General features: G+C 41.1%; 1 protein-coding gene across 4 annotated transcripts in view; it reads right to left on the reverse strand.

The window, feature by feature from the left end:
* LOC5579479 (nuclear mitotic apparatus protein 1) overlaps positions 1-20690 on the reverse strand; it is a 72955-nt gene extending 52265 nt beyond the window's left edge. For 3 of the 4 annotated variants that reach the window (XM_021841694.1, XM_021841629.1, XM_021841747.1), the window contains exons 1-3: positions 20379-20689; positions 19603-20311; positions 19322-19536 (exon numbers count right to left, since the gene is read on the reverse strand). In XM_021841694.1, the coding sequence (XP_021697386.1) occupies positions 19322-19536; positions 19603-20311; positions 20379-20417 (963 nt within the window). In that variant the 5' untranslated portion in view covers positions 20418-20689. Of the gene's footprint in view, positions 1-19321; positions 19537-19602; positions 20312-20378 lie in introns of all 4 variants that reach the window. The other variant, XM_021841573.1, reaches the window with a different exon arrangement.
* Positions 20691-27403: the final 6713 nt, after the last annotated feature.

The raw sequence follows: 27403 nt of genomic DNA on the forward strand, positions 1-27403 counted from the left end.
TCGACATCGTAGCGCTGCAGGAGGTGTGCTGGACAGGAGAATTGGTGTGAACGTTTAGAGGTAATCATACCATCTACCAGAGCTGCGGCAATACACGCGAGCTGGGAACAGCTTTCATAGTGATGGGTGATATGAAAAGGCGCATGATCGGGTGGTGGCCGATCAATGAACGAATGTGCAAGTTAAGAATCAAAGGCCGATTCTTTAACTTCAGCATAATCAACGTGCATAGCCCACACTCCGGAAGCACTGATGATGACAAGGACGCATTTTACGCGCAGCTCGAACGCGAGTACGACCGCTGCCCAAGCCACGACGTCAAGATCATCATAGGAGATTTGAACGCTCAGGTTGGCCAGGAGGAGGAGTTCAGACCGACGATTGGGAAGTTCAGCGCCCACCGGCTGACGAACGAGAACGGCCTACGACTGATAGATTTTGCCGCCTCCAAGAACATGGCCATTCGTAGCACCTATTTCCAGCACAGCCTCCCGTATCGGTACACCTGGAGATCACCTCAGCAGACAGAATCGCAAATCGACCACGTTTTGATCGATGGACGGCACTTCTCCGACATAACCGACGTCAGAACCTATCGTGGCGCCAACATTGACGCCGACCACTACCTGGTGATGGTGAAACTGCGCCCAAAACTATCCGTCATCAACAATGTACGGTACCGACGCCCGCCCCGGTACAATCTCGAGCGGCTGAAACAACCGGATGTCGCCAATGCGTACGCGCAGCATCTTGAGGCAGCGTTGCTTGATGAGGGCGATCTCGATAGGACCCCTCTTGAGGACTGCTGGAGGACAGTCAAAGCAGCCATTAACGACGCTGCCGAAAGCGTTGTCGGATATGTGGAACGGAGCTCAAGAAACGATTGGTTCGACGAGGAGTGCCAGGAGGTTATAGAGGAAAAGAATGCAGCGCGGGCTGCAATGCTGCAGCATGGTACGCGGCAAAACGTGGAACGATACAGACTGAAGCGGAAACAGCAAACCCGCCTATTCCGAGACAAAAAGCGCCGCCTGGAAGAGGTGGAATGCCGAGAGATGGAGTTGCTGTACCGTTCTCAAGAAACGCGGAAGTTCTATCAGAAGCTCAACACATCCCGCAATGGCTTCGTGCCGCGAGCTGAAATGTGCCGGGATAAGGATGGGAGCATCTTGCCGGACGGACGCGAGGTGATCGAAAGGTGGAAGCAGCACTACGATGAACACCTTAATGGCGCAGAGAACACAGGCACAGAAGGTCAGGACAGCGAAGGCGATGGCTACGTCAGCACAGCGGACAGTGGAAACCAACCAGCTCCCACGATGGGGGAAGTTAAGGATGCCATTCAACAGCTCAAGAACAACAAGGCCGCTGGCAAGGATGGATGAGCCGAACTCATCAAGATGGGCCCGGACAGGTTGGCCGCTTGTCTGCATCGGCTGATAGTTAGAATCTGGGAAACGGAACAACTACCGGAGGAGTGGAAGCAAGGCGTTATATGTACCCTATTTACAAAGAGCACGACAAACTGGAATGTGAAAATTATCGTGCAATCACCATCCTAAACGCCGCCTACAAAGTGCTATCCCAGATTCTCTTCCGTCGTCTATCACCTATAGCAAACGAGTTCGTGGGAAGTTATCAAGCAGGTTTCATCGACGGCCGCTCGACAACGGACCCGATCTTTTCCGTGCGGCAAATCCTCCAGAAATGCCGTGAGTACTTACCAGGTCCCTACGCACCATTTGTTCATCGATTTCAAGGCGGCATACGATAGTATCGACCGCGTAGAGCTATGGAAAATCATGGACGAGAACAGCTTTCCCGGGAAGCTCACAAGATTGATCAGAGCAACGATGGACGGTGTGCAAAACTGCGTGAAGATCTCGGGCGAACACTCCAGTACGTTCGAGTCTCGGCGGGGACTACGACAGGGCGATGGACTTTCGTGCCTGTTGTTCAATATTGCGCTTGAAGGTGTTATGCGGAGAGCCGGACTTAACAGTCGAGGCACGATTTTCACGAGATCCGGACAATTTGTTTGCTTCGCGGACGACATGGATATTATTGGGAGAAAATTTGAAACGGTGGCAGATTTGTTCACCCGCCTGAAACACGAAGCAACAAGAGTCGGGCTAATGGTGAATGCGTCGAAAACAAAGTACATGCTGGTTGGCGGAACTGAGCGCGACAGGACCCGCCTAGGAAGCAGTGTTACGATAGACGGAGATACCTTCGAGGTGGTGGACGAGTTTGTCTACCTCGGATCCTTGTTGACGGCTGACAACAATGTTAGTTGGGAAATACGAAGGCGCATCATCAGCGGAAGTCGTGCCTACTATGGGCTCCAGAAGAAACTGCGGTCAAGAAAGATTCACCCCCGCACCAAATGTACGATGTACAAAATGCTCATAAGACCGGTAGTCCTCTATGGGCATGAGGCGTGGACTATGCTCGAGGAGGACTTGCAAGCTCTTGGGGTTTTCGAACGCCGAGTGCTAAGGATGATCTTCGGCGGCGTACAGGAGAACGGCGTGTGGCGGCGAAGGATGAACCACGAGCTCGCTCCACTCTACGGCGAACCCAGTATCTTGAAGGTAGCTAAAGCTGGAAGGATACGCTGGGCAGGGCATGTTGCAAGAATGCCGGACAACAACCCTGTAAAGATGGTGTTCGCTACGAATCCGGTCGGAACAAGAAGGCGTGGGGCGCAGCGAGCTAGGTGGATTGACCAGGTGCACCAGGACCTGGAGAGCGTGGGTCACAGTCGAGGATGGAGAGAAGCGGCCATGAACCGAGTGAATTGGCGAATAATTGTTGGCGAGGCTTTATCAAGATAATTGATGTAAAGCCAAATAAGTAAGTAAGTATACCCGATCCCAGACAAGGTATTTTCAAATAGCTGTCATTTCATCGATTTTCATTCGATGTTTTTGAAACCAGTGTTCTTTAAAAAGGTATAAGTTATTTGCTATAAACGAACAATGCAGAATTCAGAACCATGCCGGAGATATTCCGGGTTATACTGGGGTCTCAATGATGCGAGATTTGAGAAATGCGATTTTTTTCTTAATTATAATACCGTAGTTCTAAAATGTATGGAAAGTTGATTGTGAAGTCACAGAGGCGACTCGTAACCTCACTTTCTACCTGTTCTACGAATCTAAAAACAGCTAATTATGTAAATTTAGACTATAAAGCAAACAGTAAATGATTGGAATCGTCTTTTCTAACAAATCTCTTCTTCTCAATAGATGCAATTTTGTTGCTGAAATTCTAGAAACTACGGCGAAAGTTAGTTAGGAAGATCGTGTAACTTCAGTGGGTTTTTGAGCTACTTAAATTGGAAATTTGAGCAATGTCGAATTCCAGACATGAGTACCTTCAGGTGGAACTATGAGAAATTTCCAACAAAGTTCAAATGAGCGGTAATACTTACGTCAGCAGTTTGAGTAATTTGTACTGGAAATTTGAACTTTTGGAAGAACTTTCAACTAAAGAACTTCATCCAGTGCATAATTGAGCAACTTCAAGTGCAAAATTGAGCAAGGTAGCGATTTTTTTAGTGTTCAAACTTTGAACGGAAGCATAGGCAACACTCAGTTTTAGAAAGTTTAAGCGACAATTTGTACAAGTTTCAGTGAAAGTTTGAAAAAAATGTAGAGAAATTTTGAACAATTTGAATTTGAATTTCCGAAAGATTATAGTTATCGCTCAGCTTCTGAGACGCATAGACGTTTTTACGACTGCGCTCCTCATTAGTCAGGCATTTTTTTCAGATCGTTCTATCGATATTCCGTTGTGCCGCGTCGCGTGTGTGGTGATTACGCGATGAGGCGAGAAAACACCTTTCGAATCGATTATTCGAACTTCCCCGTGAAGCCGTCGTTCGAAAAGGTGCACGGCTTTTGCCGCACAGTGCTCGCCCTGAAGAAGGAAGATGTGTTGAGACTACAGTGTAGTAGAGGTGAACAATGTGCGTTCGTCAAGGTCGGCGACCTGACGCTCGCACAGAAAATTGTTGAAGAACACGATGGACGTCACGAAGTGGAAATAGACGGGAAGAAGCACAAGCTTCGAATAACCATCGAGGATGGAAGTGTCGAAGTGAAGGTCCATGACCTACCCGAAAACGTGACGAAGGAGAAGATCGTGGAGTTCTTGCGTGTGTTTGGTGAAGTGATCTCGGTTCACGAGCTAACGTGGGGAGAGAGCTACGAGTTCGCCGGCATACCACTCGGCATATGGTCTGCCCGTATGCTACTAAACCGAAACATCGACTCGTGGGTCACCATCGATGGGCAGCAAGCGTATGTGGTGTACAAGGGGCAGGTGCTCTCATGCAAACACTGCAAAGAGCAGGCACACTCTGGCATATCATGTGTCCAGAATAAAAAACTGCTGGTGCAGAAGAGCTACGCCAACGTAGCGAAGCAAAGTGGCATCCGTCAGTCACCAAAAAAATCGTCCGGTGTGAAACCACCGAACACGAAATCGGTAGCTTCTACCGCGCCATCGCTCGCCTCACCGGTTGCTTTTCCCGAGCTGCCGAAGCTTCCGAGTCGGACCGAACAGACTGCCCCGGCGACGAAAAGCAACAGTCAATCCGACAAGATTGATTTAACGGCGTCCCCCAGCCCGCATCAGCATCGTGCGCAAGGTCCGTCGTCATCTCACCGAACGACACAACAAGCCACCGAAGCTACCCAACCCAATGTTGCTGTGGTGGACTTGTTCAAAAAGCCAATCCATGCGCTGCGATCGCACAGCAAGAATGGCAACGGCAACGAGACCGATGAATCGTCGGCATCCACGAGCAGCAGGCGAAGCAGAGGCCGACCACCCGGCAAAAAGCCACGCCGAGAAGACGATGACGACGAGCAGGATGAGGATTCACAACAGTAATGGCTCTCACATCCTACAATATCGCTTCCCTCAACATCGGCACCATCACCAATCCCACGAAACTAGCGGCGCTGCGCACCTTCATCCACAGCCAAAGCCTCGATATTGTGTGTCTGCAAGAAGTGGAAAACGACCAGCTCTCCTTGCCTGGCTTCGTCGTATACACGAATGTAGACCACACGAGAAGAGGAACAGCTGTTGCTCTGAAGGAGTACATTCAGGTATCTCACGTCGAGAAAAGCCTGGATAGCCGCCTTATCGCTCTGCGAGTGCACGATACCACGATTTGCAACCTCTACGCTCCGTCCGGCTCTGCACAGCGCGCAGCACGGGAGGATTTTTTCAACGGCACTCTAGCCTACTATCTCCGCCATCCCACTCAACACATTATCCTCGCTGGCGATTTCAATTGCGTGCTTCGAGCATGCGATTCGTCTAGCGCAAACACCAGCCCGGCCCTCAAAACAGCTGTGCAACAGTTGCAGCTCCACGATGTGTGGGAAAAGTTGCGCCCCCGAGATGCCGGTTTCACTTACGTTTGCCGGAACGCACAATCGCGCCTCGATCGCATATATGTGAGCAGCGGTTTGCGGGAGCATTTGCGTACCGCGCATACGCATGTCTGTTCGTTCACGGACCACAAAGCGCTGACACTTCGTGTCTGCCTCCCCCAGCTAGGAAATGAGCCCGGCCGTGGTTTCTGGTCCCTTCGACCGTCTCTTCTCACCGACGAGAACGTTGCCGAGTTCCAAACACAGTGGCAATATTGGACTCGGCAGCGCAGAAATTACGGGTCGTGGATCGAGTGGTGGCTTTCGTACGCTAAGCCAAAAATCAAAACCTTCTTCAAACGCAAATCACGAATCGTCTATGACGAATTCCATGACGCACATCAGCGTCTATATGCGGAATTACGGCTAGCGTACGATGGGTACTACCAACACCCAGAAATGTTGGCCACAATCAATCGCTTGAAAGGCGAAATGTTGGCGCTTCAGCGAAATTTCTCGCACATGTTTATGCGTATGAACGAGACATACGTGGCGGGAGAACCCGTATCGATTTTTCAGTTGGGGGAGAGACGAAGGAAGAGGACCGTTATCACCCAGTTGCGAACGGAGGAGAATGAGACCGTTGCCGAGCCAGCAGCGATCGAAGCAAATCTGCTCAACTTCTTCTCGGGTCTGTACACAGAGGAAGCAGCAGACGACAACAACGATGACGGGTTTGCATGCGAGCGTGTGATCCCTCCCGATGATCCCATCAATCAAGCCTGCACGGACGAGATCACCACAGCAGAAATACTTTCTGCCATCAGAGCGAGTGCCCCGCGGCGTTCTCCCGGCAATGACGGCATCCCACGAGAATTTTATCTCCGCATGTTCGATGTAATCCATCGGGAGCTCAATCTCTTGCTCAACGAAGCACTAGCAGGCAACCTTCCCCCTGCTTTTGTGGAGGGCATCATCGTGCTGGTGAAGAAGAAGGGAGGCGACAACACGGCCCGTTCTTATCGACCCATCTCGCTGCTCAACAGCGATTACAAACTTCTCTCGCGCATTCTCAAGACCAGACTAGAGTGCGTCATGCGAGCCCACCACGTGCTGAGCGACGGGCAGAAATGCTCCAATTCGGAGCGTAACAAGGCCACTCTGGCTCTGAAAGATCGGATTGCGAGTCTCCGTCACCACCGGCGCGCCGGCAAGCTTATCAGCTTTGATTTGGAGAACGCATTCGATCGGGTCCGGCACTCTTTCCTCTTCGACACCATGTGCTCGCTCGGCTTTAATCGGGATCTCATCGCTCTTCTCTCGCGCATTGCCAGTCGATCCACCTCTCGGCTGCTCATCAACGGACGTCTCTCACGTCCGTTTGAGATTCAACGTTCGGTCCGGCAGGGTGACCCGTTGTCCATGCATCTGTTCGTGCTCTACCTCCACCCCCTGGTTTGTAGGCTCGAGCAAGCATGCGGCAACGATTTGTTGGTCGCATACGCCGACGATATCAGCGTCATCGTGACGTCAGCCGGGCAGATCGAACTGATGAATGAAATATTCACTCGGTTCGAGGCTGTTGCCGGCGCCCGCTTGAACTTGCGAAAGACGGTGTCAATCAACGTTGGTTTTTATGAGGGCAATGCGATAAATACCCAGTGGCTACAGACAGCCGATGTAGTTAAAATTCTGGGTATCAGTTTCGCAAACTCCATACGACTGATGACAACGATAAATTGGAATGCGCTGGTGGGGAAGTTTGCGCAACAAATGTGGCTACACTCGCTGCGTTTGCTCACTTTACACCAGAAAGTGATTATGTTAAATACGTTCGGCACGTCGAAGCTTTGGTACGTTTCGTCGGTGCTACCACCACTAGGTGTACACACGGCGAAAGTCACCTCCACGATGGGCGCGTTCTTGTGGAGAGGAATGCCTGCCCGCGTTCCGATGATGCAGCTTGCGCGCAGCAAGGAGCATGGGGGCTTAAACCTTCATCTACCAGCGTTGAAGGCAAAATCACTCGCCATCAATCGTCATCTGAAAGAGATCGATTCCCTTCCCTATTATAAATCCCTTATTTTCCACGACAATCCCCGCCCAGCAATTTCAATCGATAATCCCGACCTGAAAATAATCCTTTCAAATTACTCCCACATTCCACCCCCTATCCAAGAAAACCCCTCCGCCGATCTCATCCATCGGCATTTCGTCGCGCAGACGGACTTGCCCAAGGTGGAACAAAATCATCCAACGATTGACTGGCCACGTGCGTGGCGTAGCATCCACGTTAAGCAGCTCTCTTCGGCGGAACGAACCAAGTTATACCTGTTGGTAAACGAGAAGTGGGAGCACCGCAAACTGCTGTTCGTGATGCGGAGAGCAGAGAATGAATTTTGCGTGCACTGCGGTGGACAACAAATCGAAACGCTCCGGCATAAATTCAGCGAATGTGCTCGTGTCGGCCCGGCATGGACGGTCGTACAACAGAGGCTAACCGCGCTGATGGATGGATGGAGACGGTTATCGTTCGAAGACCTGATGCGACCGGCGTTGCCCGGAATAAGGAAAACAACAAGAGTTGAGATGCTAAAAATTTTTGTAAAATACATCTGCTTCGTTAATGACGTTAACGGTTTAATTGATGTTAACCAACTTAATTTTCATCTCGATGTGTAAATAACTGTTTGTCTTTGACTTGTAAATAACTGTATTGTACCCTGAAATGACCTGTAAATAAAACTGAATTTTACCACCACAAAAAAAAAAAATTATGTAAATTTAGACTATAAAGCAAACAGTAAATGATTGGAATCGTCTTTTCTAACAAATCTCTTCTTCTCAATAGATGCAATTTTGTTGCTGAAATTCTAGAAACTACGGCGAAAGTTAGTTAGGAAGATCGTGTAACTTCAGTGGGTTTTTGAGCTACTTAAATTGGAAATTTGAGCAATGTCGAATTCCAGAGATGAGTACCTTCAGGTGGAACTATGAGAAATTTCCAACAAAGTTCAAATGAGCGGTAATACTTACGTCAGCAGTTTGAGTAATTTGTACTGGAAATTTGAACTTTTGGAAGAACTTTCAACTAAAGAACTTCATCCAGTGCATAATTGAGCAACTTCAAGTGCAAAATTGAGCAAGGTAGCGATTTTTTTAGTGTTCAAACTTTGAACGGAAGCATAGGCAACACTCAGTTTTAGAAAGTTTAAGCGACAATTTGTACAAGTTTCAGTGAAAGTTTGAAAAAAATGTAGAGAAATTTTGAACAATTTGAATTTGAATTTCCGAAAGATTAAGCTATGGTTGCAACAATTTACAGCGAACGCTAAATGAAAAACTTTGAACAATCTTTGGCGAAAGCTGAGACAGTCATAGTGAATGTTTGAGTAAATCCCTGCCACAAATCTACATAGAATCAACAGGTTTTTTTTTTTGCAATAATTTAAAGCAAAAGTCGGGAATTTGAGCTAGCTTTTTGGTGAACTTCCAACGAAAAATTGGGCAATCTTGGGAAAAAACGAAATTTTGAGTAAACATCAGCCTAAATTATGTTAGGGGGGGGAAATAAAATAACTTCTACGGGATTTAAGCATTCTATGCTTTTCAACGATTTCATTCAAAGAAAATTTGAAATCAAAAGTGTATGCAGGAGAGAATTTGAGCTGTTTTTGGACTATGGTATGCTTGATAAACTTTCTGTAGAAGTTCTAGTAATTTCCGATGGAAAATGGAACGACTCCAGTCATAGTTGAGTCAATATTCTGTAGAAGTTTAGGACACTTTCCATAAAAGTTTGAATATATTTTAGCGCAAGTTTATGCAACTGCTAGAGAAATTTTGCTAGAGTTTATAACAACTGCTAGGGAAAATTTTTAAGATGTCAGGTCATTAGGCCGAAGTACGGTGGGCCTAACGATTTTCGACCCAGCAGCTATACTTCGGCCTAATGGCACATTTTCTGTGATATCGCATTACCTGATAGCTGGTCTTGATGTTCCTAAATTCAGTTCGACTTTCAATATAATTATACCATGGATAAACAGTTTTTTTAGGAAATGTTTGATGAAAGATTCTTCCTCAAAAATTTACTATTGCTAAGGCTATAAATACAGTGGGATTCCGTTTTTGGCAACAAAGTTTAAATATTCAGTTGCCAAAAACGGAACCGTGCCAAAATCGGAACCCATATTTCAAATTTTATTTTTCCATTATTGGTTATGAAAACATCATTGCAATGTTAATACATCATTTGTATGGAATCATAAGGCCTTGAGACTTCGAAAAGGTTCACTTCGAAGTATTTTTCCGAAGGGTTATACTATGCTATGAATCTATAGCCCCGTAATGTTAAATCTGGCAAACTTTTTTCTGGTGGCGTTTTTACGCCTCAACGTCTTCAATTATATTTAGAAGCTTTATTTATTTTTTGTATAAATGGGCCTTGTAAAACCAATAATCGCATAAGTGACCTTTATTCAAGAACTAGACATTTTCTTAAAACTATGAGAGAACACGAAATTTTTTTTTTGTTTTCTTATAAAGACGAATTTACGAATCAAAAGCGCTGGGTATTGCATAACGGCATTAGCTTTTTTTAATTGAATGAACATTGAAAATCAGTTTAACTATTGGACTTAAACGTAAAATTTGAAAAATTCGGTAAGTTTAGAATTGCTTTTTCAATTTATGTTTCTGATAAAGTAAAGCATTTTATAATGAACGGTTGACTGCAATCAAAAGGGCAAACATAAAGATGAGATGATGCATAAATGTGACTTGTAATTCTGTAGAATTTAATTTTTCATTGAGCTTGATACATGTTTGACACCTACCTTATGAAATCAACTGAAATTTACAGGATCCTGTTATGAAACCTCAAGAACCTTATAGGAATCTTCAGGTTCTCATAAGAAATATACAGAAAAATGCTTGAGCTCTGAAGCATCTAGCCAAGCATCCGCAGGATCTTGCATAGAGTTCTCAGGATCTTGCTAAGGATTTTGCTAGGAGTTAATATTTTGGAATTCCGCTGCGATGTTGCTGAAAATTCTCAAGTCTCCGATGAAAAAACATTTTAAGTTTATTATTATTAGGCTACCATTAGCACACCTCAAATTCCTCTGGGCACCTTTTCAAAACCCCCAAGCTTTCGCCGGAAATATTAAAAATACTACATTATCCCGCTTAAAATTTACAGGACGCCCTAGTGTTTATTAGGAATTACCAGATTTTGGACATAATTCTCCATAACCATTTATACACTCTAAGGATCCCTCAAGAAGCCCTCAGTGTCCACTTGGAACCTGCAGATATCCTCATGAATTCGTTAAAATTTTTGGAAAGTTCCACAAGAACCAAGAATCCCTTAAGGATTCTCCAGGGTACAGTTAGGAATCTCATAGACTCAGCTCGTAAGGAACATTTTGATGATGTTAAGACACGTATGCTTGATTACAGAATTCTGGATCGTCTCTTAACAAATCTAGCGCCTTACAGAGTCTATAGAAAAAAAGGAAACGTAGCTTTCAATAGTTGACGCAGAGAGATCAATATACACACCAATACCACAGACAAATAGTTAAAACACTCTCAGTCGTATTTATCGCACGCTTCAATGATATTTTTGAGAATACATAAATTGTAGTTTGGACTGTATTCGCATTTGTCATGTTATTTAATGAAATTTATTAAAAGTTATGATGCACGACATTTTGCTGTACATATTTGTATATATTACTGCGGTGCAGAGTTGTTCAATATCAATCATATCAGCTGATGGCTGATGGTCTAAAACTATCACTATCACTTGCGAGCTATCAATATCACTTTGATTTGACAACCAACAGCAGTGATGCGACTTCGCACTCTAGATCATAATCACTGCGGAATGAGTGATCACGTGGTAATTAATAATGCTATTACTGTTTTTCAGTGACCAACAAATAGTTTCATTCTACCTGTAACAGTGTCAAAAATATCGTACTGATAAATTTACATTTTAACCGCTTAATTTAAGGCTAAACTTAACCCATCAGTGATATCCATAGTCTATCACCATCAATGCACTTGTGATGGAGTAGACAGCATGATGTTGATGTGATAAAGATTGATCCGAATTGTATCGCAGTCGGCCTGTACAATTCAGCAAATTTTAAGCGTTGATAGTGACAGCGAGCAACTCTGCTGCGGTGTGTTTTTACATGCGCTATGTTTGTAAATACATAATTATAAAGACAGTGAGCCAAAAAGATGAGACAAGATTTATGATTGTAGCTCTGTGTGAGTCATAGACTATGCTCTTATGTCGGTGCTGGTGCTTTGTTCAAACAAGCTGTTCCAAATCTGAAGAATAGTGTTTTTTATTGTATCACCTACTGGCAGACTCAAGTGGGCTGGACACTCAATATGAATGCCTAAGAAAAGAGTCTTTAGTTGAGATACTGGTGGAGATTATTGGCCTCATGAAACGTTGTCAATGTATGACCAATGACCATTCTGAAGTAAATAAGCGCGTACGTGAGTCCTTAGTAGTTGGTGAGATTTGATGAAATATCGATGAAAATGGAGCTCTGGAATATAATCAGTGTGGAGGTGACATGCTGTTCAAATGACTAAAGCAACAGACATGATAATATTAACAAAATAAATACAAATTTTAATGGTATTGAAAAATGTTGCCAAAAACGGATCCATTTTGTTGCCAAAATCGGGGGGTGCCAAAATCGGAGCATGCCAAAAACGGAGCATGCCAAAAACGGAATCCCACTGTATAATGATGTATTTCAATAACCTGTTATATGTGAGACTCCTTTCAGATTCGTTCAGTGACCCCAAATTCAATGAAAAGCATATTACCGTGAAGGCCCCATACTCTGCGCACTTAAGGCTTTTCAAATTTCAATAAGCTGTAATTAATTGAAAACAAAACACAGCACTCTGAAATTTTGGGAGCAGATACCTATTGATTTTATGTATAAGGGAAAAATATAAAAGCTTCTCTAAGTAATGATTTTCTTTGCAATGTTTTTAATCTTCTCTAGGGTGTACGTGTTCCTAACTCTGCGCACTCATTTTTGCAATGCTCCTTAGTCTGCGCATTAAGGTTCCTAACTCTGCGCACTCGATAAATTCTTTATAACGGGTTAAGTATTATACTAAAAGCATTACTAGCATTTAAACTCTGATTTGTTCTTCATTTTCTTGCTTTTCCGAATTTGGTATTAAACTATTGCCTCGGATTCGGGTCGGGTCCGGGTTTAAAAAAATAAGTAAGAGCCGGGTTCTGGCTTGTTATATGTGAATGTTATTTGAGAGGGTATATCGATCCATCTCCCTTATTTGTATGATATTATCGTATTCTTAGTGTATTGTTCATCACTCAATCAAGAAGTATCGCCGCTCTGTATAAGCGTGACGTAATTAATGAACGATTCCTATTGCAAATCAATAACAGTATTTTATTGGCGTTTCTATATTGCAAATACGCTTAAACCTCCTGAGTTGATGTTCCATTACTTGGTCAAATGAAACTAAACAAAAAATCAAAATTACTTTATTGCATGGTTAGGAAGCATTCAAAAATGACGTCCATCGTTCGGGGAAGGAGGAGTCTACCAAAATGTGACAATGCATGCATTAGGTACTGTAAAAAGCACGACAGGGGAGGGAGCGGGTGGAGTGTAGAAATCACAAAAAATATGGACGTCATTTTTGAATATTCCATTACCAAGATGGTCTCCTCAAACAATTTTCCAAAGCATTTCTATTCCATATCTCGATGGCCCGATAAGTCGATGATTCCCTTCAATACCGACTTATAGAGGGTTGATTGCATGTTGAAAATAACGTTTTAAAACTGCTGCGCATAGTAAGGAACATAGTTGAAATATGGTTCCTTACTATGCGCACTTAAGAAAAATAAGAAAATGAAAAGAATATAGGGGAACTGTGGGTAAAATGAACAGGGGGAGTAAAATGAACAGGTTAGTGATTTACGGTAATTATGCTACAAAACTATGCAAAACATAGTACCATCCTTAATCCTCAGATAAAGGAGCTATTTCAACAACTCTAACGCGATCTTGAACTGTCAAAAGCTGTAATAGTAAACAAAAACAAAGTACGCCTCTCCGTTTTCTCATATGATGTAAATTTTCACTCATGGAATTTAAGGTTTTTATGACTAAAATCATCAAAAATCTATTGAACTGCGTTGCACATCATATCTTTAAAGTATTTATGATAAGTAGACGGAAATATGAAGCATTTTTATCTTCTAAATTCTTAGAACAAATGATTTGAATATGTTGATTGCTTGGGGGTAAAATGAACCACTCGAGATGGGGGTAATATGAACACCATGGCAGGACGAATACTACCGGATTTTATATCAGATGCCAAAAGTTTCCCGGAGGAAATACAAAGACAGTAAGCCATCCAAATGGTCGCAGCTGAACGTTCCATCGATTCCAGAATATCTGTGAAATATGCATTGATCATGTACCAGACGCCGAGAATCATGCCGCAATCCGTTCAATTTGAGTGGTGTTCATTTAACCCCCACTACATGTTCATTTTACCCCCAGCATGTGTTCATCTTACCCCCAGTATATGTTCATATTACCTCCGTTACATGTTCATTTTACCCACATGTTTGGAACATTGACTCTGTGGAAAGCAATTTTCAAAATAATAATAATGTTGATAAAATTATATTTCCATCACAATATTTCAACTTGTTACATAGCATAAACATCCTTCTTCAATTCTGAGCAATTGAAAAAGATTATGACAGCTTCATAGGCAAGAAAACATGAAAAATGCTTAGGGTGTTCATTTTACCCCCAGTTCCCCTATGTTGCACTTTACCAGTTAAGATAGCTTGATAAATAAACTTGTGTCTACGTACTAAAAATCTGAAATATATTCTTTTAAATTTGCTTCAAATAACTTAAGTGATGAGGTACTCCCTTAGCATTTTTGCTAACGGGCAGTCAATTTGGACGTTTTTCAATGTTTTCAAAGCTTTTTTAATTTTTATTAAAGTAATAAACGTAAATATGTCGAGAAAATTCTTCGCATACTTCTTGATTACTATTGTAGCAATATATGAAAAATTAATTTTGAATGAAAATTTAAATATTTTACCAGATTTTGATGGATTTTGGCGAAAGTGCGCAGAGTATTTTATTTTAGGAAATCTATCGCAATAATTGATCAACTTCATCTCAGAATAAAAAAAACTCCAATTTTTGATTTACAAATTTTTTTTTTGCTATGATAACATTTTTGTCAAAATTACGTTCATTATAATTCGATAAACATCCAACCGGTACAGGTTTTCAAAATATTTGGATTATACCTTAGGGATGGTACACAAATTATGTCTCGCTACATTCTGACTTAACCAAACCACCCCCCCCCCCCCCTGGTCACGTTTTTTGTTTGAGTGCTTCGAAAATGTTGTAAGGCTTGTCACACTTGGCTTGACCCCCCTTGAAGCGTGACGGAATTTGTGCATGATCCCTAATACATGCGTTCTACTAGGCATTATAGCGCATAATCGCTCGAAAGTAATCAAATTCACCTCATTTTACGGTAACAATTAGCGAAAGTGTGCAATTTTTGGTGAAAATTAGAGTAATTTTCAATTCTGAACTCAAATCGATATAGGGGGAGATCCCCCAGTACCGGACACTTAAGCCACTAAATTCATAATTCGAAAAATATTGATTTTATGGGCTCGTGTTACATCATCGAATGTGTACACTATATGAATAGTTTATAATTACCAATTCAATGCATTGGCTACATTTACAAGAACAATTTGAGGTTTTCTTAGTTAGCAAAATGCTTATCAAAAACCTCTTTCATATATGATGAAAAATAGCACATTTTACGATGTTGTTCTGAATGTTCATTATTCTTAATTTTATTGCATATTTGATACCATGATCGACGGAACCCATGAAAAATGAAAGTATTCTGAGACACTGATGCAATAATTACAAAGATATCATATAACAAATCAAGCTGTCCGAAACTGAGGGACATGAGGTGCTTAACCAAAATTGTAATTTGTCCATATTTAGTTCAATTAAGGTACCGTAAGGACGCCATTCACCACTCATTTAACAGCATTTCAACACATTAAATTAAGTCAAAAATCGGTTTTTCGATATTTTTCGCAACTTTTTGCGCTAGACGCAAGATAAAACATTTGCTTTTGTAGGAAAGAAGTTCGAATGTGAACAACGTATAATGGTGCCTAATAACATGTATGCCAATGATACATGTGTAAGGCGCCATTCACCGCTCATCCTAAGTATAAGGCTCTATATACACAACTTAATTGGAATTAATTTACTTTCATTAGCTAATTGTTATCTTTGTACTATAGTACAACATCATGTTAAAGCGTGGCAGCTAAGAAGCATTTGTCGATCTGCCATAATAAAATCATTGTTCAAATCATGTTTACCGCCTTAAACAGCCTAAAATTATTTTTAATAAATAGTATTTAATATTAAATCATATGAATTTCATTCTGATACAATCCATTCTGGTATACTAATACATGTTGATGACTTTTATTGCGAAAATTTGTTCAGATTTTTCAAAATAATTCAATGAGCGGTGAATGGAGCATGGGCGGTGAATGGCGTCCTTACGGTACAAAATACATTCATACTATCAAATTAGGATTATGTTCGATCATGCTTGCGGGATCCAAAGTATTTTTTCATATTCAAAATATTTACTAAATAGGCTCAAAATTAAGTGGATACGTCAATTTTTTTAAGATTTTCAAACTTTTCTACTTTTTTTAAAAAGGCATGCATATTTCAAGGATGTGTTATTCTACGCAATCATTAGTCTACATAATAGCTTTCTTTTCTACTAATACACCATCTTGATTGGACCATGATTTCTCAATGTTTCGGCTTTGTCCGATATTGGGTGCTGTGGGGGATCTCCCCCTATTGAGCAACTTTCAACAAAATTCGTCCATCTCAATTGTCAATGGGTTAAACAATGTTTTAAAAATTTCCGATAAAAGATTAAATAATTACTAAAAGAAGTTGAAGCTGTTTGTATATGCACTTTCAAAAAAATAAAATTAAAGCAATCATTTACCAGCTCCAGACAAAGTTGTAACACTTCTAGGAAATATTTGAATAATTTATCAAAATCAATTATACTTTGAGAAAATAACATCGACTATTTGAGCAACTTACAACCAAATTTGAGAGACTTTAGGCCATATATTTGAGAAATTTTCTTCGGACAGTTGAGCAAATTTTACCGAAGATTGAGATTCTTTCAGTAAAAAATGAGCAATTTTCAGCTAGAGAAAGCTATACTTCCGAAGCTACACTTCTGATATCCTTACTACGACACATTTGATGCGAAAGCCTAAGCAACTTTCATATTTAGAGAACATTCACTGCGAAATAAAGCTATTTTCTACGTAAGTACAACAAATTTGTACAAACAATTGCTGAAACATGAAGCAATGTCATCAAAAATATTACAAATTTGCTGCATCCATAAGAGATTAAGGAAACTTCCAAGAGGATGTACGAAAAATTTCCGAGAAGAAATTTGGGATTCCTCTAAGAAATTTGAGAAATTTCAAAAAAATGTCCAAGAGAATGTTTAACCCTTTCTTTCCCATGAGATTTTCCGTAGTTTAAAAATAGAAAATGTGATATCTGGATAAATCACCAGAACAAAAGATGTAAAGTTTTACTCGAAAATATGAATAGAACTGAAAAAAATATTTTTTGTGATGGATCACTTGTGAATGATCCATTGGGAAGATGACAGCAACTAGGGTAAAAAAGAGGTCTCAATATGTTTTCATTTCATTGTTTTAACTCATACATTTTATTTGACCATCGTCAATTCTGGATGAAAATGAAGAGTTGGTAAGAAGTTTCTGTCTTTTTTGAGACACAAGCAAACATCACACTTAGTGCATTTAAATGAACTGAATGATCATTGATCTTTGCACAGAACGGTATTCAACGGGACAATGTTCTACTCCGTCATACCGTCCTTATAGCTGAGTATATCAGTTTGTTGATCGATCGTCCTCAGCGTCTTACAATTTTCTTTCCAACTTAAAATCATTTTCCGAAACATGATGATAGATTTGTTTTCGAAAAAGAGGTTAGAACAGAATTGTCGTTTTATTCCCAATGGATCACCAGTGATCCACCTAATTTTCCGCAAAATCAATAGTTTTGTGCAAAGAATTTTCTAATAACTCAACTGAATCTTGGAAAAATAATTCAATCGAGCTTGTTTTTATTTTTGTCTGGTGAAAATAATGTTTATATTTCTAAATATAGAAGTTTGAAAATCCACTTTATTTAAATTAGAAAAAATGCTGACTTTACTTCGGTTATTGTGCTTTAACTAGAAATCCAAGTGATTATTTTTGATGAAACTTTGTACATTATTTCATGAAACATATGTGAACATGTGATGAAAAAATTGACATGATCTAACTTGTACAGTTTATATACGACATACGCGTAGTGGTGGATCACATGTGCTACCATGGGAAGGAAAGTGTTAAGAAACTTACTAGAGGAAGTTTACGATACTTCCAACAGAAAGTTGAGAAAACACGCGAGAGGCATTCTGAGAAACTTACAAGAGAAATTAGGACAACTTCCAAGGCATGTTTCCGAGCAAATTTCCAAGAGAAAATTTGAGAAACTTCCAAGAGCAATTTCAATAGGATGTCTGAGAAACTTCCAAGACACATTTTGGAAAACTTCCAAGAGAAAGTTTGAGAGACTTCCAAGAGGAAGTTGGGAGAACTTCCAGAGGAAAATTTTTGGAAACTTCTAAGAAAAAGTTGGAAAAATTCCAACTTCTGCAAAACTTCCAAAAGGATGTTTTTGAAACCTTCCAAGCGGAAAGTACCTATAGGAAACTACCCACAGGCAGTTGGGGAAATTTCAGAGAGAAATTTAGAGCAAATTCCAATAGGAAGTTTGTAAAGCTTCCAGAGGGAACTGCAGGAAACTTCAAGCGAAGTTTAACGAACTTCCATGAGGAAGTTCGAGAAACTTTTAAGATGAAGTGAGGGAAACTTCCGAGACGGTGTTTTGGGAAATTTCCAAGAGGAAGTTAGAGCAACTTCCAAAAGGAAGTTTGGAAACTTCCAATAGGGGAGCTTTCAAGTGAAAGTTCGAGAAATTTTCAAGGGGAAGTTAGGGAAATTTCCAAGAGGAAATTTATTGAAAACTTCTAAGAGGAATTTTGGGAAACTTCCAAAATGAAGTTTGTAGAAATTTCCAGAAGGAAGGAAACTTCCAAGAGAAAAGTTTAAGAAACTACCAAGACGAAGTTTGGGAAGCTTACAAGAGGAATAATCTTCTAAGAGGAAGCTTGGGAAAATTCCAAGATGATGATTGGGAAACTTCTAAGAGAAAGTATGGGAAACTGCTACGAGGAAGTTTTGTAAACTTCTAAGTGGAAGTTTGAGAAACTTCCAAGAGCAAAATTTGAGAAACTTCCAAGAGGAAGTGTGGGAAAATTTCAAGAGGAAATTTGAGAAACTTCCAAGAGGAAGTTTGGTAAACTTCATAAACGAAGTTTGGAGAACTTCTAAGAGGAAGTTCGGTAAACTTCCAAGGGAAAATTTGAGAAACTTCCATTAGTAAATCTGTAAAGCTTGCAAGAGGAAAGTTTGGGAAACTTCCAAGAGGAAGTTTAGGCTACTTTTGAGATACAAATTTTGAAGACTTCCAAGAAGGAGATCGGCAAACTTCTAAGGGGAAGTTTGGGACACTTTAAAAGGGGAAGGTTGGGAAACTTCCAAGAGGAAGTTCCGCAATGTTTGCAACACTTTCAAAAGGAAGTTCGGGAAATTTCCAATGGGAAGCACGAAAAGCACAACTCACCATCTCCGTCGAGTTCCGGTTGTTCTCGGCGACCGTTTCCAGCTCGATCCGCAGTCGATCCAGGGCTTCCTCCTTCTCGGCCAGCAGCCGCTCGATGCGGGCCACCTTGTGGTCCGCCCCACGCTGCTTATTCGGCGACTCGTTCTCCCGATTGCACGCCTGCAGTTCCGTCCGCAACTCTCGGATCTCCTTCACGTACTTCCGTTTGTCTTCCACTGCGGGAAAAAAATCGAACCTTAGATTTTTAAGCATTTTAGATTTGTGATAGAAGAAAAACTTACGAAACTTCTCGTTCTTGTCCTGCAGCTGCTTGAGCTGCACCTCGAGGTACCCCTTCTCGTAGCGTTCCGCCTCCAGTTGAGCCTTCAGCTCCTTCAACTGTTTGGTCCGTTCGTCCAGAATGATCGTTTTGGGCGTGGGAGGCGAAATTTTTGGCGGTTGCCGTCCCAATCGCAGCGGACTGCCGTCCACGATGTCCCCACTGCTGACGGTGGAGGAAGTAAGCCGCGAAGGCAAACTCAGCCGGGAGGATTCCCGCTGAAGAGGCGCCGGATTGGGATTGGGAGGCGTCTCCGGAGGCAACATTGTTTGTGGCATGGCGTCCTGAATCGAGCGCCGGATCATCATCCGGTCGATTTCCTGGCGCATCTGCGCGCTTTCCAACATCGACTTGAGGAAGGCCGTCACGGCATATTGCTGCGGTTTGTCGAACCCGTTGCAAATCTGCTGGAAGAACCGTTCCGGATGGCGAACGCAGGAAAAGAACAGCAACAGGGAGAAGATGTAGAAGTGATCGGGAGCGGCGATCTGACCGGTTTCGGTTAGATACAGCTCGTAGTGGGGGAAATGCTGCCGGAGGAAGCTGATGATGCTGTCCTCCGGAAGGGCCACCGTTTGGTGAATCCGGGAGCGGAACTGCTGATAGAATTCTTCGACGCTGCACTGTTCGATACTGTCGCACTCGCATGGAATGAGGCGGGAATCTTTCACCTGTGGGATGAAACGACGAATTGTTTAACAAATTTTATCTGATTACAAAATAGTGGCGGCCACTTACCCATTGTAACAAGACCCGGGACCAGCGGAGTCCGTCCATGTTTGTTTCTGATGTTACTGAGATCAACAACAGAAGCCAACGGAAACTTTGATCTCGTGGTTCACTTCATTACACTTTGTTCATTACACTTTCATAGTTTTCTTGCTTTGCACCATGTAAATGCAATTTTTATGCGTTTTATTGCGCGGAAACAAGCAACATACGATTGAATACGTTATTTTTTTCCGTTGTGCTACCTGCCTGCAGAAGTGGATTTTGAGTTTTGACGCTTCTCGCCGTTTGTTGCGATCTTCGCGAGCAGAGCAGAAAGGAGTGGATTCAAAAATGGCGCTCGGCAGTGAGTGACCGTGCGAGCGGGTCACTCACGTGTGAAAATGAGAGTGAGGTGCGTTTAGCGATGTGTATTTCAATTGAGCTCTCGCCGAGCGGTGTCACGAACACGTGCGCAAATTTGCTGGTTGAAAATACTGCCGTTTGATTTTGCTGGGAACAGCTGATCTTTGTTTATATTTTCAACCAGCTATCAGATGTATGTACACGAACGCAGAAACCACTATAGGGTCCTAAAGCCCAGTCCCGATTTTAATTCCAAACGCTTGAGTTTATTCCAAAAACACAAGTTTACTCAATTTTCTAATGTTTTCCGTTGGTTTAAGTCGAAAAAACTTTTTTTTTAGATTTTGTCACACCCCTTGGCTTAAACCTAAAATTTTGGGTGTATTTTGTTTTCCGTGTCCCTTCCGAAATGTCAGATAGGAAAAACCCCAGTGTTAAAACTAAAACCCCTGTGGTGTTTTTGTCGACTAAGCGAACGTCAAACATGATCTCAAGTGTCAAGGTTCATTTATGGACCCAATTTTCAAATTAAAGTTCAAACATGATATAGCCGTTATTTGAGCGGGAAAAAATGCTAAAGTAGTTGAAGGAACATGCTCTTTCGGGTTATTAAATAAAAACAAGATTTTATTAAAAATTTTAGGACCCAATTGACTGTTTAACGAGAAACTTTCGACGATCGACGCGCCACCATAATTCATATAACGGAGGGTATAAGAACTAACTTGGAGGTGATGATTTCGCAATTTGGAGGTTAACATCACCTCCAAACATTAGCGATTTTGCGGTGGGATGTTGACGTTTGATCACGAATAACTCGGTTTGTTGTTGCTAAAAGGGGTACGACACATTAAATTTTATGAGGGGAAGGTTTGTAAAAGTTTTGAAAAAGCATGTCTTTACTGATTTTATGACATTTCACAACAAACAGTTTTTTGCTCAAAATTGAAATATAGGCAGTCTTTAAAAATTTGTCAAGTTAATAAAAAGGTATAAATATATTTATGAAAATTCATACCCGTAACAGTAACAGTCTTCTTCTTGGCATTACGTCCTCACTGGGGCAGAGCCTGCTTCTCAGGTTCAATGAGCACTTCCACAGTTATTAACCGAGAGCTTCCTTTGCCAAAATTGCCGTTTTCGCATTCGTATATCTGGTGGTAGGTACGATGACACTCTACCCAAGGAACAATTGGTAGCTTTTAAAATACTTACGTGTTTAACACAAGCTGCATAGCAGCAACCATTGCTGAACAAATTTTATGTTGAATCATTTATTGAATAAAATTAATTTCCGCTTATAAAAAAGCTGTTATTCCACTTGAAGTTTGTGTTTCGAGTAAGAGCTGAATAAACCTCCGAAAATGCATTTAATGTAGCTTTTGTTCTACAACACATAAGAAGTTTAACAATTGTCTGATTAAAAGCTTCTATAGGTTGTAGCCATCATTTTAGTAGAATATTGAACATTTGATTAACATTAAATCGTACAAAAGTTTCAGTGCCTCATACTTAAAATGTTGACCAGCATGATTAGTAAAACTTAAAAACAATGCGAATAACAGTATTTGAGTATGCTTTTATTCAAGCAAAACATATTATTTTTCTATGTTATTTTCAAATGTTTCAAATGTTTTTCAAATCAAGTCTAAGACAAGTTCGAATCACATTGGATTAAAATGATCATAAGTAATTTAAATTTTCCAAATGTAGTGATTATCATCTGCGACGTTATTGATATCGGAAAAAGTTACTTACCATAAACCAATTATCATGGTTTTGATGAAATACCATAAATGATAATTTAAGTATAAATAACAATTTAACAATAACCACTTTCATGTAGGTTACCCAACTTACAGTCCAAAGTCACGAATAAACATACATATTTAATTATTGTTGAATAACGGTGACAGTTGAAAAAAATGCACTACAAAGAGTTGAAAAGATGCTATTAAGATTCAAATTTAAGTTAATGTTCAACATGTTTCATTGGAATGAATAATAGTAGAATCAACACTTATTAAACTTTTCCAAAGAATCTTTGTCGACTTGTCAAGATTGTTTTACTTATGAGTTGAACAAGTTATTTTTCCTTCTATTAAAGAGCCAATATTCCACCAGACAAATATAATTGGGTAAACAGATGTACAGGAGACGAACTAACGTTTTGGTTGCTTCGCACTTCAGCTGTTTCCATGCTTAACAAGAACACGATTAAAAGCTGAATAGGTATTTTATAAAATCCTAATACAACATAGATATATCATCCGGATTAACTCGAAGAAGTACAAAATAACGATTACTAAACACATTGTTCAGCAACAAATAAGCCTAACAAAAGAAGTCACACCATAGCCAAATTTTCGAAAAATGGTCAAAATATCTAAAAATTGCGTTGTATTCATAATGTATTCCAGAGTTCAACTTACTAATATTATTATTATTTATCTCTATTTGAGTGGCTTTTTGCCCTTGGCAAATTCGTCATAACATGCTCAATACAATTATTCAATTACGTTTAGAAAATATTTTGAATCAGTTTTCTGATATAGGATTATTTTGAAAAACAAAAAAAGCACGTTTAACATACAAATGATTGGAATATACTTTATATTTCTATAATGCTTAATAGATAGAAAAAATGCGACAAATGATTAAAATATTAACCTAATGAAAAATATAATATATGAAATTATTGAATGTTAGTATACTTAGATGATCAATTGAATTAAAGTTTTAACAAGTTAAAACTTATTATGAAATTCAATTAATCATTTCAGACTGTTTTTACTTTATGAATAAACTTTATTTTGGCCAGCATTGTCATAAATTTTCTCACTGTGCGCTATAAATAGTCGACTGAATTCAGCTTGCATCAGTACTGAACAGCAGCAGAAGTAATGCGCTTGTTCAGTTGTTGATCAGCATAGCACTTGTTGATTAGACATTGTTGAAAAGAAGCGCAAGCATGATCAATATTCAGCTACAAGCGGTGTATATTGAGCACTGGAAGGCTGATATATGAATTCAAGGATGGCGCAGATGGCAAGGTATACCGCTGACGATGGGAAGGTCTCGAGTTTGAATCCAGTATCCAGGTAATTATTAAAAGTGGTTATTAATTCATGATAAAAGTATACACTGCATTTGAAGTACCGTGTTAAGCGATTTTTGGTCATTTATTTGTTTTCAATTAATTTTGTGGCAGTTGAATAAAAGCTGAGATAAATGCTTATAAAGCGATTTTAAAGTTGTAGAACAAAGTAAATATACAATGACACGCTTTATAACTTCTCCAAATTTGTGTGAACAACGCCTGAACAAAGGCTTCACATTGAAATAATTAAAATGTTGTTAAACATGATACTGAATTAAACTGCAATAATGTTGTTTATTAGATTAGCGTTGTTAAATCAACAGTCCTTATTAGGCTAAGTGAAACCTGAATAAACATCATAACAATACATGATTACAATCACTAAATGATAAGTAGCCTAATAATTTCGCCAGATTTGCTTGAACAATGTGTGCGTAGCAGCTGCAAAGTAATATAATAAAGCAACTATTCAGTATGTAGTTGTGAAAAATTGCCTAATAAATGATTATAAAATAGGCAAATGTTTCTTGGGTATGCCCAGGGAAGTCGAGGAAATTTCCATTACGAAAAGATCCTGGACCGACCGGGAATCGAATCCAGACACCTTCAGCATGGCTTTAAAGCCAGAGCAATTGCTTTGTAGCCACGGACTCCTACCACTCGGCTAAGAAAGGCTTCACTTAAACTATGTAGAAAGTCATAACTCCCATCCCTATTTGGTAAAAACTTAAAATTTAAGAGCTGTAAGGTACATCACGGGAAGGATTTGTAATAGGGCCCATTCACAAATTTCATAACGCTGAATGGGGTGGGTGGGTGTCCTTGACGTGTTACGGCTCATACAAAATTTGTTGAACCCTCATATTTTTTTTTTTTTTTTTTTTTTTTTATGTTTATTTGTTTATTTGATCGATTGCTTAAAAATAATTATTTACATAATTAGTCAAACTTCGATTTCTAAGTCGAAACCTAGTGCATCAACATCTATCCTACCATTACAATTATCAATGAAGGTAATGTAATTCACTAGTGTTTTTAAAATCATCGTCCTTCTTTCTGTCGAGCTCCATTCAAAAGCAGGTCGTAATAGTTCGTCGCAAACAAAAGAACGGCGTCGACCAGCTATCGCCATCAGTCTTCGTTGTAGTAATCTCCACGCACCTTGCACTCTGGTACAGGAGAAGAATTTGTGCTCTAATGTTTCACTAGGTGCACCGCAGTACAGGCATTGTTCTCCATCCGTTCGCCGCATTCTATACAGAAGCCGCCGGTGGGGCACTTTCTGATTTACCCACATGTATAGAGTTGACTTTTGTGCTGATACAAGTCCATGGGCTGAAATGTTCTTCCATACTCGAGACCAGTTGGTGTTTTGATGTTCGGTTTCTACTTTGGGTCTGTCCGTTTGATTCACGAAGAATCGATAGACGAGATCGGCGGAGGGGTTCAAACGGATTTGGAGGGGAAGGCTTCGCAAGTTGCTTATAATTAATTTTAGACAAGGAAGGTCTGGGACTGGATTTGCCGGGAGAGGATTTGCTAGATTTATAAAGGAATTATAGAAAGGAAGGAATCCGATCTCCAACAAGTGTCTGTTGATGAGTAGTGATTTGAATTTCATCATAGGGAGATGCAAATTCAACCCGCCGTCCTCCTTCCTGCGGGCCAGTTGTAGCATTGGTATGGTCGCCGGTACTCCACGGAACAAAAACCTCCGCATGGTCGCCGTCAGTTTTGCGACATGTGCCGCCAACGGCGTCAAGTGAGTCGCCATGTACCACAATTTTGATGATAAAAATGTGTTCAACAAAATTACTTTTTGATGTAATGTCAGGGTGCGTAATGAATGGAGCCAAATCTGTCGGGAAAAGTTTGCTACAATTGTGTCCCAGTTCATCGAAACCATTTCCCGCACTGAGTTCGAGAAGATTATTCCGAGGATCTTGATTGAATTTTCTGTTCGCAACCATTGAACAGCCAAAGGGGCATCGGTACACCCGACGTCGATTGCCGTTGTTTTATTCTCATTGAGACGAGCTCCCGCAACACGTTCAAACCGTCGAAACAGATCACGCATCGCATTCAATTGTTCAGCACTGGTAACAACAGCACTGATATCATCCGCATATGCCACAATCAAATCCCTACCGCACACTTGTTTCAGGCGCCGTAGAAGAGGATGTAGGTATATCACAAAAAGGTGCATAGACAGTGGGTCCCCTTGGCGCACCGACCGCTGTATTGGGAAGGAGGCAGAGAGAAATCCGTTGATAAGCAGACGAGATGATGATGATGCTGCTATTCGAGATAGGAGATCCACTAGCGCATTGTTGAAGCCAAGGCCACGCATTGTACTGAATAGAAAGCTATGGTCAACTCTATCAAATGCGTGATCGAGATCGAATCCAATTAATTTCGCAGATTGTCTGTTCGATTTTAACTGTGCAATTCGATCTTTCACAGCTAAAGTGGCTTGGAAAATGTTTCTTTTGCCATTGGAACATTTTTGCTCGTCGCCCAGTACGTTGTGGATACGCATGACATTTTCGAGCCTCGTTTTGAGGATCCGTGCGAGAATTTTGTAGTCATAATTGACCAAGCTTATTGGCCTGTACGCACGGCGGTGTCGCCTGCGCCACGCTTTTTTACCAACACTATAACGCCGTTGAGAAACTGTGTGGGGAGATTTGAGTTGATCGCCTCATTCATTACCAGGTTCAATTCCCGGTGAATTACATCGAACGCTCGAAGGTAGAGTTCTTTCGGCAACCCGTCGGGACCCGGTGATTTCCTGGATGCACTAGTGCGAATAGCAGAAAGTATTTCCACGGTAGTGATTTCACTCATGCATGATGCGTTGACATGGTCATTTTCGGGGATGATACGATCACATTGGAAACCACTGCCTTCCACATCGTCTACATTCTCCCGTGCGTATAGATTAGAGAAATATTCGACCATATGATCCCGAATACCATCGGAATCGTTTATTGTTTCGTCTCTTTCGTTTCGAAGCTGATCTATTGTCGTTCTGCGACGCGTTCTTTCTCCTAGCTGGAAAGTGGAGATAGCTTCGCCAGCCACGTGCGTTTCGTTGATGTGCATAAACATTTCAGTACAACGACGTTGGTGTGAAAGCATTTCTGCCTTCAAACGATTAATTGTAGGGAGCAATGAGCGATCATGATGGTACCCGTCGTACGCATGCTGTAGTAAGCCGTAGAGACGCTGTTGTTCACGGTGAAACTGATCGAATGTGATTTTCGATTTCCACCGAAAGAATGATTTCATCTTTGGTTTCGCACATGACAACCACCATTCCATCCAAGATCGAAAATAACGACGTTGGCGGGTCCAGTATTGCCATTGTGTTTAGAGCTCCTCTATATTTTCTCTCGACAAAATATGGGGACGGAGGGACCAGAAACCTCGGCCAGGCGCTCGTTCTAGGAGGGGGAGGCATATTCTCGCAGTGAGGGCCTTATGATCCGAGAAACAACAAACATGAACAGCTGTTGCTCTCAGCTGTTCTCGTAGCTCGGCACTTACATAGAGTCGATCGAGTCTGGAAGATGAGTTGTGCGTGATG

This window comes from Aedes aegypti, chromosome 1 (genome assembly GCF_002204515.2).
Source record: "Aedes aegypti strain LVP_AGWG chromosome 1, AaegL5.0 Primary Assembly, whole genome shotgun sequence".
In the NCBI taxonomy this organism is placed as follows: Eukaryota; Metazoa; Arthropoda; class Insecta; order Diptera; family Culicidae; genus Aedes; species Aedes aegypti.